Source organism: Nymphalis io, chromosome 27, assembly GCF_905147045.1.
Source record: "Nymphalis io chromosome 27, ilAglIoxx1.1, whole genome shotgun sequence".
In the NCBI taxonomy this organism is placed as follows: Eukaryota; Metazoa; Arthropoda; class Insecta; order Lepidoptera; family Nymphalidae; genus Nymphalis; species Nymphalis io.
Window position 1 is genome coordinate 3,661,420 of NC_065914.1, and position 12,447 is coordinate 3,673,866.

Here is a 12,447-nt window from a genome sequence, read left to right on the forward strand (position 1 = left end):
ATTTACTAGCTGTGCCTGCGGTTTCCACCCGCGTATAACTTAAAGAAATAACTATAAGCGGACTTATAATATTTCAGTATATACAACATTTTTAGTTTTATTTACGTTTGATATTAGCTAAAGTTTCACCCAATGTAACTGAACAGTTATTTGATAGCATTTAAGTGAAGTTAGCCACAATACATTAGTAAAAACCGCACTCAAATCCGTAAAGCCGTTTTGAAGATTAGCGTGCACAAACGCACGGAAAAAAAATTGTAACAATTGTTGGTTCGACGCAATAGTTGATAAAGACCCCCGATAATAGTTTTACTCAAATATCTTCCATGTACAGACAGCGATCAACTACAATTTTATAATATGTTTAGATTTATTTAATTATTATTTAAGCTGGCAATTAAAAAAGTTTATAATCATACATAATTCCCCGTTAAAAATAAGTTTATATCATAAATGCAATAAAATGTTCTACCCAAAAATGTGTCATCAATAGGTGGGACCTACGGCTCTTCAAATAACGTCAGCGGAGAAGACGAAAGTGTTGGGTTTGCCAGTTCTCTTGAACGACGTTTACTACGCTTCGGAGATTGACGAGGTGAGTGTTTCCATCATAACTAAGAATGTAGTAAAGAAGATAATACTTTGATTGATTTTCGTCTGATCGGGTTTTGGTCTTGGTAACTATACATGACAGAAAATGGCCAATCAGATTATAGTGCGCAAGTATGTGCGCAAATCAAAGTGCACTCTCGCTTATGTCAATCCAAGGTCAATTTTTTTAGTATAAAAATGCAAATAAAATAGAAACGTAATAAATTTGTCATGGTAGAATATTTGACGAGTAGGGTTCGCACAAGGTCCTTCCACTAATGAAAATGTTCTGAATTACAGGTGTGTCTCGTGGACGAAAACCAGTTCTCGCTGTCCATCATCAACGAGTCGACCCCTCTGAGCTTCATCCACTACGACTGTGACAACATCGTGCAGTCCATCATACATATCCGGAACAGATGGGAGCTGAGTCAGCCTGTAAGTCACTTGTGTGATTTATTACTATATATATGTCTTTATTTTAGGGTCTATTGATAATTTATAAGATCATTTTATTTCGTTTTAGTATCATTGTTAATTGATTTTTAGTTAGTGAAGCGAATAGGCAAAGGGGCTCCTGGTGTTAGTTGGTCACCACCGCCCATAGGTCTATACCTATGGGCGGTGGTGACCGTAATAAATTTTAACCGTTTCTAACACCGCCATTGCGCCACCAATCTTGGGGACTAAGATGTTATGTCACTTGGAAACGTTTATCATAATAGTTGTAAGCACTTTGCATAAAAAATTAAAAATCTGTATTAATAAGATTTAGTAAATAAATTTGTATTTAAAATTGATTTCAATGTTCGGATATATTATGTAGCATTATAAAATAAAAAATTCTAATTTGGCTATGTCTTGATGTGCCAGAACTCGATGCCGGTCCACCAGTATATCCGGCCCAAGGACGTCCCGTGTTCGCTGCTGAACATGGCGCTGCTGAACCTCGGCTCCAGCGACCCCACGCTGCGGACGGCCGCCTACAACCAGCTGTGCGCGCTCATCGCCACCTTCCACCTCAAGATCGAGGGGCAGCTGCTGGACACTTCGGGTGAGTCCAGCGCGAGGCGATGTTATTTACCACTTAAACGTAAATCAAAGTTCGCATTATTTTTTCTTAAATTATTTCAGGAAGGCAGACGAGCAAATATGCTTGTTGGTAACTGGTCATCTTTACCCGTAGACACTGGCACTGTAAAAAATATCAACAATTCTACTAACGTCAATATTGTACCTGTAATTACACTCACTGCTTAAACCGGAATACAACAATATTCAGTATGAGTACTAATATGAAACGAGAGAAAGTTACTTACCCAGACGAGCATAAAAGAATCCCTACCACCGTCCGTATATAGATTATATAATTTATTTAATGATATAATAATTTGAACAGGACTCTGCACTCCTTTCAACAACACGATCTTCATAAAGTCGGTCAGCGAGAAACTCGCTCACAACGAACCGCACCTGACCCTCAGGTTCCTGGAGACAAACTCCTCAGAAGGTACTAGAAGGTACAGAAAAAGCTTTGAATATTGCCAACATTGTTGTGATGACGGATTTACGTTACAGCGGTCATACTATCAGAGACTAACAATATTAACAATATTATTAGTGCACGTTTCTGCGCACACACTACTCTCGACGACATCCGGGAAGCCGAGGTCACGTGCGCTAGCTGCGCACACGCGTAACTTGAGAACTTCTTAATAACCAAATTAATTTTATTGGTCATACCGGGGTTTGAACCCAGCATTTACAGCTCTAAAGCTTTTTAAAAAGCTAGTTCATAGACCAATGCGGTTATATATATAAATAAACACAGAGTAATTAATACTGTTTGAATGTTATTTTTAATTTTAAAAAAAGATAGACATTCTATGTCCAGTAATAATATATTTTATTATTATATTTCACAGTGGTTCATCAACCACTGTGAAATATTTTAAAATATATTAAAAATTAAAAATGTATGCAGCGTTAATTACAATAAAATGAATAATTTAGATATCTCGAAATAATCGACTGTTATTAGAGTTATTCGAGTCTATAGTCTATCCAAACCACAGAAGGAGTAAAGACAAATAAACAAGTTTAACCTTGAATTGACGCCATAACCGTACCGTAACAGCCTGTGAATGTCCCACTGCTGGGCTAAAGGCCTCCTCTCCTCTTTTTGAGGAGAAGGTTTGGAGCTTATTCCACCACGCTGCTCCAATGCGGGATGGTGGAATACACATGTGGCAGAATTTCAGTGAAATTGGACACATGCAGGTTTCCTCACGATGTTATCCTTCACCGTAAAGCACAAGATGAATTATAATCACAAATTAAGCACATGGAAATTCAGTGGTGCTTGTCCGGATTTGAACCCATGATCATCGGTTAAGATTCACGCGTTCTTACCACTGGGCCATCTCGGTACTTAACGCGATATCATTGGTCAAGCTCTTGAATTATCTATGACATTCATTATAGAGATTTAAAATGACGTTTTGAATGTCGGCGAAGTTGCTTTTAATTAAAAATCGATATTAGTAATTTTGGACTTTTCGTCGGTCTAATCCAACTTTGGTAAACTTGGCTTTTACACCATTTAACTATCAGCTCGTTCGTTATACACACCAGAGTTGACGCTTTGCTGTATGAAGCTGTCCAGCACCGTATCGATCAGTTCGGGCACCTGGCCGATGGAGACCCAGATCTTAGCCTGCACCGAGGGGTACATTTCTGTCTCCTCAATGGTTAGAGTGATCAGTTTTTCTAAAATTTGTATGTAATGGTCTACTCGCTTTTGATGCCATGGGTTATCGGACGGCTTGCAAAATCTAAAAATAAATACATGACTGAGTAATTTCCTACCTTTTGGGTGTTATTGACGGACTTAAGTGTTATTAATAAATACATTTTAGTAAGTAGACTAGACCGGGAGCTTTGGCGCACCTTGGGAGAGGCCTATGTTCAGCAGTGGACGATGACTGGCTGTTGATTGGTTGATTGAATAAGAGTGTTTTTTTATAACATGTTTACGTTATAAAAAATCATTCTTATATATCCAATTTTGGTTTTGGTTGGTAGATACTTGCCTTTCACGCCGAAGGTTGTGGGTTCGATTCCCACCCAGTACAGACATTTGTGTGCATGAACATGTATGTTTGTCCTGAGTCTGGGTGTAATTATTTATTTATTTATTAAAGGTTTGCTAGCGGACGTTACATACATTATATCTTAATAAATTTTGTACTAAAACTAGGAACATTTGTTGTACACCCATTTGAAAGCAAACACTGCATGTATAGAGTTCTTGCGCCGATTACATTTCTATAAAAGTATTTGAGTGCTTGACTAATAAGTCACAATAATTATATATAAAAAAAAAAAAAAAAAACGAAAAGAGACGACGTTTGTAAAGCTACGTAACGAGTATTATATTAATATAAAGTAAAGTGTGAAATATATAGTGAGGTGCGAGTGAAAGTGATAATTAACTTACCTGGCTAAGTTAGCCAACCAAGGCGTCATGTATTCTAGGCACAAATGTTTCAGCTCAATGGTCGATACTCGGAAACCCTGAAAATATAAATAAAACCGTTAGGGTTACGTTAAAATTATAATTAATCTGTTTCATTATATGCGTTTATATTTGTATGTAGTTTTTCATTCTCATAGTTACGCTTCTATCATATGATGCTTGAAAGAGATCGCTGTACGAATAGGAAACTGCGCAGGAGACATCACAATGCTTAACCGTAAAACAAACACAGGCGCGCACTATCTACTCTCCAGGCAATGAGGCAATTAATAAAAATATGATAATTTATAATGACAATATCCTCCAAACAAGACAAAAAAAACCCAATACATTATTTTTTAATAGTTTTACACTCCGAAGGAATTTAGAAATAACACCAGAAGTATAATTCCACAATTACATTTATTATATATTTCAAGCTCCAATCAACACGCGTACTTTCCAACCAAAAGGATGACTCACGATTGGCTGACGGTCAACGTAACGTAACAATATATTTCCAATATGTTTACCCGTATACATTCCTCCAGGAACCTGAGGGTCAGGTGCGGTTCGTTGTGAGCGAGTTTCTCGCTGACCGACTTTATGAAGATCGTGTTGTTGAAAGGAGTGCAGAGTCCTGTTCAAATTATTATATCATTAAATAAATTATATAATCTATATACGGACGGTGGTAGGGATTCTTTTATGCTCGTCTGGGTAAGTAACTTTCTCTCGTTTCATATTAGTACTCATACTGAATATTGTTGTATTCCGGTTTAAGCAGTGAGTGTAATTACAGGTACAATATTGACGTTAGTAGAATTGTTGATATTTTTTACAGTGCCAGTGTCTACGGGTAAAGATGACCAGTTACCAACAAGCATATTTGCTCGTCTGCCTTCCTGAAATAATTTAAGAAAAAATAATGCGAACTTTGATTTACGTTTAAGTGGTAAATAACATCGCCTCGCGCTGGACTCACCCGAAGTGTCCAGCAGCTGCCCCTCGATCTTGAGGTGGAAGGTGGCGATGAGCGCGCACAGCTGGTTGTAGGCGGCCGTCCGCAGCGTGGGGTCGCTGGAGCCGAGGTTCAGCAGCGCCATGTTCAGCAGCGAACACGGGACGTCCTTGGGCCGGATATACTGGTGGACCGGCATCGAGTTCTGGCACATCAAGACATAGCCAAATTAGAATTTTTTATTTTATAATGCTACATAATATATCCGAACATTGAAATCAATTTTAAATACAAATTTATTTACTAAATCTTATTAATACAGATTTTTAATTTTTTATGCAAAGTGCTTACAACTATTATGATAAACGTTTCCAAGTGACATAACATCTTAGTCCCCAAGATTGGTGGCGCAATGGCGGTGTTAGAAACGGTTAAAATTTATTACGGTCACCACCGCCCATAGGTCTATACCTAGGTCTATACCTATGGGCGGTGGTGACCGTAATAAATTTTAACCGTTTCTAACACCGCCATTGCGCCACCAATCTTGGGGACTAAGATGTTATGTCACTTGGAAACGTTTATCATAATAGTTGTAAGCACTTTGCATAAAAAATTAAAAATCTGTATTAATAAGATTTAGTAAATAAATTTGTATTTAAAATTGATTTCAATGTTCGGATATATTATGTAGCATTATAAAATAAAAAATTCTAATTTGGCTATGTCTTGATGTGCCAGAACTCGATGCCGGTCCACCAGTATATCCGGCCCAAGGACGTCCCGTGTTCGCTGCTGAACATGGCGCTGCTGAACCTCGGCTCCAGCGACCCCACGCTGCGGACGGCCGCCTACAACCAGCTGTGCGCGCTCATCGCCACCTTCCACCTCAAGATCGAGGGGCAGCTGCTGGACACTTCGGGTGAGTCCAGCGCGAGGCGATGTTATTTACCACTTAAACGTAAATCAAAGTTCGCATTATTTTTTCTTAAATTATTTCAGGAAGGCAGACGAGCAAATATGCTTGTTGGTAACTGGTCATCTTTACCCGTAGACACTGGCACTGTAAAAAATATCAACAATTCTACTAACGTCAATATTGTACCTGTAATTACACTCACTGCTTAAACCGGAATACAACAATATTCAGTATGAGTACTAATATGAAACGAGAGAAAGTTACTTACCCAGACGAGCATAAAAGAATCCCTACCACCGTCCGTATATAGATTATATAATTTATTTAATGATATAATAATTTGAACAGGACTCTGCACTCCTTTCAACAACACGATCTTCATAAAGTCGGTCAGCGAGAAACTCGCTCACAACGAACCGCACCTGACCCTCAGGTTCCTGGAGGAATGTATACGGGTAAACATATTGGAAATATATTGTTACGTTACGTTGACCGTCAGCCAATCGTGAGTCATCCTTTTGGTTGGAAAGTACGCGTGTTGATTGGAGCTTGAAATATATAATAAATGTAATTGTGGAATTATACTTCTGGTGTTATTTCTAAATTCCTTCGGAGTGTAAAACTATTAAAAAATAATGTATTGGGTTTTTTTGTCTTGTTTGGAGGATATTGTCATTATAAATTATCATATTTTTATTAATTGCCTCATTGCCTGGAGAGTAGATAGTGCGCGCCTGTGTTTGTTTTACGGTTAAGCATTGTGATGTCTCCTGCGCAGTTTCCTATTCGTACAGCGATCTCTTTCAAGCATCATATGATAGAAGCGTAACTATGAGAATGAAAAACTACATACAAATATAAACGCATATAATGAAACAGATTAATTATAATTTTAACGTAACCCTAACGGTTTTATTTATATTTTCAGGGTTTCCGAGTATCGACCATTGAGCTGAAACATTTGTGCCTAGAATACATGACGCCTTGGTTGGCTAACTTAGCCAGGTAAGTTAATTATCACTTTCACTCGCACCTCACTATATATTTCACACTTTACTTTATATTAATATAATACTCGTTACGTAGCTTTACAAACGTCGTCTCTTTTCGTTTTTTTTTTTTTTTTTGATATATAATTATTGTGACTTATTAGTCAAGCACTCAAATACTTTTATAGAAATGTAATCGGCGCAAGAACTCTATACATGCAGTGTTTGCTTTCAAATGGGTGTACAACAAATGTTCCTAGTTTTAGTACAAAATTTATTAAGATATAATGTATGTAACGTCCGCTAGCAAACCTTTAATAAATAAATAAATAATTACACCCAGACTCAGGACAAACATACATGTTCATGCACACAAATGTCTGTACTGGGTGGGAATCGAACCCACAACCTTCGGCGTGAAAGGCAAGTATCTACCAACCAAAACCAAAATTGGATATATAAGAATGATTTTTTATAACGTAAACATGTTATAAAAAAACACTCTTATTCAATCAACCAATCAACAGCCAGTCATCGTCCACTGCTGAACATAGGCCTCTCCCAAGGTGCGCCAAAGCTCCCGGTCTAGTCTACTTACTAAAATGTATTTATTAATAACACTTAAGTCCGTCAATAACACCCAAAAGGTAGGAAATTACTCAGTCATGTATTTATTTTTAGATTTTGCAAGCCGTCCGATAACCCATGGCATCAAAAGCGAGTAGACCATTACATACAAATTTTAGAAAAACTGATCACTCTAACCATTGAGGAGACAGAAATGTACCCCTCGGTGCAGGCTAAGATCTGGGTCTCCATCGGCCAGGTGCCCGAACTGATCGATACGGTGCTGGACAGCTTCATACAGCAAAGCGTCAACTCTGGTGTGTATAACGAACGAGCTGATAGTTAAATGGTGTAAAAGCCAAGTTTACCAAAGTTGGATTAGACCGACGAAAAGTCCAAAATTACTAATATCGATTTTTAATTAAAAGCAACTTCGCCGACATTCAAAACGTCATTTTAAATCTCTATAATGAATGTCATAGATAATTCAAGAGCTTGACCAATGATATCGCGTTAAGTACCGAGATGGCCCAGTGGTAAGAACGCGTGAATCTTAACCGATGATCATGGGTTCAAATCCGGACAAGCACCACTGAATTTCCATGTGCTTAATTTGTGATTATAATTCATCTTGTGCTTTACGGTGAAGGATAACATCGTGAGGAAACCTGCATGTGTCCAATTTCACTGAAATTCTGCCACATGTGTATTCCACCATCCCGCATTGGAGCAGCGTGGTGGAATAAGCTCCAAACCTTCTCCTCAAAAAGAGGAGAGGAGGCCTTTAGCCCAGCAGTGGGACATTCACAGGCTGTTACGGTACGGTTATGGCGTCAATTCAAGGTTAAACTTGTTTATTTGTCTTTACTCCTTCTGTGGTTTGGATAGACTATAGACTCGAATAACTCTAATAACAGTCGATTATTTCGAGATATCTAAATTATTCATTTTATTGTAATTAACGCTGCATACATTTTTAATTTTTAATATATTTTAAAATATTTCACAGTGGTTGATGAACCACTGTGAAATATAATAATAAAATATATTATTACTGGACATAGAATGTCTATCTTTTTTTAAAATTAAAAATAACATTCAAACAGTATTAATTACTCTGTGTTTATTTATATATATAACCGCATTGGTCTATGAACTAGCTTTTTAAAAAGCTTTAGAGCTGTAAATGCTGGGTTCAAACCCCGGTATGACCAATAAAATTAATTTGGTTATTAAGAAGTTCTCAAGTTACGCGTGTGCGCAGCTAGCGCACGTGACCTCGGCTTCCCGGATGTCGTCGAGAGTAGTGTGTGCGCAGAAACGTGCACTAATAATATTGTTAATATTGTTAGTCTCTGATAGTATGACCGCTGTAACGTAAATCCGTCATCACAACAATGTTGGCAATATTCAAAGCTTTTTCTGTACCTTCTAGTACCTTCTGAGGAGTTTGTCTACGAGTTCACAAATAATCAAAGGTGTTTTTAGGTCTCGGATCTCCAGTGGTCGAGATAATGGCGGATACGGTGGTGGCCTTGGCCTCCGCGAACGTTCAGCTCGTATCTAAGAAAGTTATCGTCAGAATGTGTAATGTGAGTCATTATTTTAACTATTTGAAAATAGAATACATATTTGTTTTCTTTATTTTTTTTTAATTTATTTAATTTTTTAAACATTTTTTATACTATAATAGTTTTTTCGTAATTACAACCCGCATGAGATAACTCGCGAGTTCGCTCGGATGACATGCGTACTGTTACACCCCTACTTTACATGGGATAAAACTGAGACTAACATTGCAAAGCAAGAATAAGCTCCAAACCTTCTCCTCAAATAGGAGAGAAGACCTTAGCCCAGCAGTGGGACATTTACAGGCTGTTTCTGTAACTTTGCAAAGGCTCAGCAGGAGTCAGTCTCTTCCCAAACACGCTTGCGACGGTTGCCTAAAGATTTAAAGGTTTTAAGGTGAGGGAGTTAACAATCGAGGGTCCCCGAGGCGGTAAATTGCGATTGTTCATATTTATGCCATTGATCAAATGAAATAATGATCCTTTTACTATAGAAAGTACAGCATGTATGTATTATATATTAATATATTTGATCGCACAACACGAAGTATATAATCTTGCTGAAGACAGGCTTAAAACAAATTCTCTACCTGACAACATGGCTTGGCCAAGGTGTAGGGAGTTTGTACTTGTGTATAAATTTTTTTTTATATAAAACACAGATTATTCAAATACATACGAAAATATATAAATATAAATGTATTATGTATGTAATATAAAGTGAAATATAAACTGTTATGACTGCATAGAGTCAACTCTTGCAGGGCTATGCCTACGGTCTTACAACAAGATCACAGAAAACTATCAAATTTTATCTGTTGCCAAATTAAAAATAATACTTTAACTTAAATAACGCTGTCTTTAATGAATAAAGGGATTCGATTTTGATTTATTCAATAGCATAAACATTAACTATATAATTATAAGCCGCGCTCTATGAGAATGGGATGGACCTTTGTCAAACTCTAACCAAAATGACAGCGAAGGAGCAAGAAGGGGTATTGATAACCATGTATATATTGGTCTATATGTATGTTGAACTGCCAGAATAATTTCGCGTGATTGACTCTGACCCATTATATCAAATTACTAAAATAATCGTACTATTATTATAAATCTCCTGAGCAAAAATCCATACTAATAAACAAGTATCAACGTCTCGCGAGCATCGACGCGAGTTTGCCGATGTCTGACGTCACCGCTGGCGGTGGAGACGTATTCTATTTCCAAAAAGTCGGATCCCATTCTGATCGCGCGCGGATTATGCAATTGACCATCTCTGGGACCCTTGACATGTACGAACACCTATCATCCTGCAGGCTCTGTCCAAACCCAGTGACTTTTTTTTTCTTATTTTTTTTTAATACTTTTATTTTTTTATTGTTTTTTTGACAATTTTATTTTTTTTATTTTCTTACAACGTACAAACACATCAATTCAGTACAAGACCTAGTTGAAACGTTTTTGCGTCAGAAACGTTACATATACGTTGCACTAAAAAAATTCTCTTATAATTTTCATTTAGCACACATTGCTTCAATAAATGCACGATTAAATTCGAATAATTTCAAGTTTCTAATAATATTTTTTAATAGGTTATAGTTAAGACTTGCCAATCGTCGACGGCGAAGCTGAAACAACATATAATGTGTGATGATATTGCCATCCTCGCTAGATTCTTGGTAAGTCCAATCCTAGACCAGAACCAAATTTTGCGTCCACCTTCAACCAAAAGACGTCTTGATTAAGTAACCAGTGTCCGCCCAGTGGTCGAAATACGACCATAGACATTTTTCAAAGTTTGAGGAGAAATCTATGAAAATGTATTATTCGAATATTTTTACTGATAACACTAAAACTTGTCAACAAAATCGTTGACTAACAAAGGAGAAAAAGCTATTGAACTGGTCTTTGCATGTTTATATGTAGATAATATATTCTGTTTATTTTTTATTTATCAAGACAAACTCGGGTAAAGTCCATTTTTGTTTCTTGTCTATAAAAAAAAAACATTCGTGTCATATTTTTTTATTAAATAACAGATTAAAAACGAATGTTACCAAAATATATATGATTCAAGTATTTGATTGTCATTTTACAATATACAATTGAATAAAAAGCCGAGCCTGGTGATGTGAAGTGGTTTGTGTTGCCGCCCAGCTGATGCTGTCCTTCAACAACTGCCTGGACGTGGCGAGCCACCTGCCGGACCTGTTCCACACGGTGACGTTCCTCGTGTGCTCGGGCACCGTGTCCATGCGCGCCGCCACGCACGGGCTCGTCATCAACATCATACACTCGCTCTGCACCTGCAACTCGCCCAGCTTCTCGGGTGAGTGCCGAAATAAACACCGCAAATCTTAGAAGAACCGGCGAAAGAATCTAAGTTCTCTAAGCTAAGACTTTTTTGTCATATTTTACAGTTATAGGTATTATACAATAGCAGAATTATATTTTTCATTTGCAATGGTCTGAAGGCGATCGTTTCAGTGTCAAAGCGTGCAATAATCTAAAAAGTCATCGGTTTTGTAATATCCTTTAGCAGACAAACTATTTAACGATTATTTTAGATTTTACAGTTAAATATTTTTGAAATGACGTAACTAATAACACAATATTATATCAATCAATCAATCAACAGCCAATCGTTGTCCACTGCTGAACATAGGCCTCTCCCAAGGTGCGCCAAAGCTCCCTGTCCTCCGCCTTCCGCATCCAGTTGGTGCCCGCCACCTTCTTAAGGTCGTCGGTCCACCTGGCTGGAGGGCGCCCTACGCTGCGCTTGCCGATTCGCGGTCTCCACTCTAGGACTCGTCTGCTCCAACGGCCATCGGTCCTACGACATACGTGACCAGCCCACTGCCACTTCAGCCTGCTAATTTTGCAAGCTATGTCGGTGACTCCGGTTCTTTTCCAGATAATCTCATTTCTGATCTTATCCTTCAAAGATACTCCGAGCATAGCTCGCTCCATAGCACGCTGAGCGACTTTGAATTTGTGGACTAGTCCCGCAGTTAGTGTCCACGTTTCGGCACCGTATGTCATGGCAGGTAAGACGCATGGTTGAAGACTTTCGTCTTCAAACATTGCGGTATAGACGACTTGAGGACTTGACGAAGGTTGCATTTGGCATTTGGCAGCATTTGGCAATATTATATAATAATAAGAAAATCAAAGCTTTGTTGTAGCCTGTGGTAAGTTGTAAACCCGCTGTGCTTGAACAACAAGAGATTCCAAGGTCAAGGTTCTATTAGTTCGAGAATGTTCGACATCAGAGTCAATCGTGGAACTTTCTCGAAATTTATCATTTATGATTCGTGCATTAAAAGTATTTA

At 37.8% G+C, this 12,447-nt stretch overlaps 1 protein-coding gene across 5 annotated transcripts in view; it reads left to right on the forward strand.

Moving 5' to 3' along the window:
- The window catches only part of LOC126778768 (neurofibromin-like), an 81,083-nt gene that overhangs the window by 37,046 nt on the left and 31,590 nt on the right, over positions 1-12,447 (forward strand). For 4 of the 5 annotated variants that reach the window (XM_050502395.1, XM_050502396.1, XM_050502398.1 and 1 more), the window contains exons 38-46: positions 494-595; positions 892-1,029; positions 1,465-1,645; positions 6,337-6,443; positions 6,917-6,993; positions 7,659-7,861; positions 9,033-9,136; positions 10,708-10,794; positions 11,273-11,444. In XM_050502395.1, the coding sequence (XP_050358352.1) occupies positions 494-595; positions 892-1,029; positions 1,465-1,645; positions 6,337-6,443; positions 6,917-6,993; positions 7,659-7,861; positions 9,033-9,136; positions 10,708-10,794; positions 11,273-11,444 (1,171 nt within the window). Of the gene's footprint in view, positions 1-493; positions 596-891; positions 1,030-1,464; positions 1,646-5,810; positions 5,992-6,336; positions 6,444-6,916; positions 6,994-7,658; positions 7,862-9,032; positions 9,137-10,707; positions 10,795-11,272; positions 11,445-12,447 lie in introns of all 5 variants that reach the window. The other variant, XM_050502397.1, reaches the window with a different exon arrangement.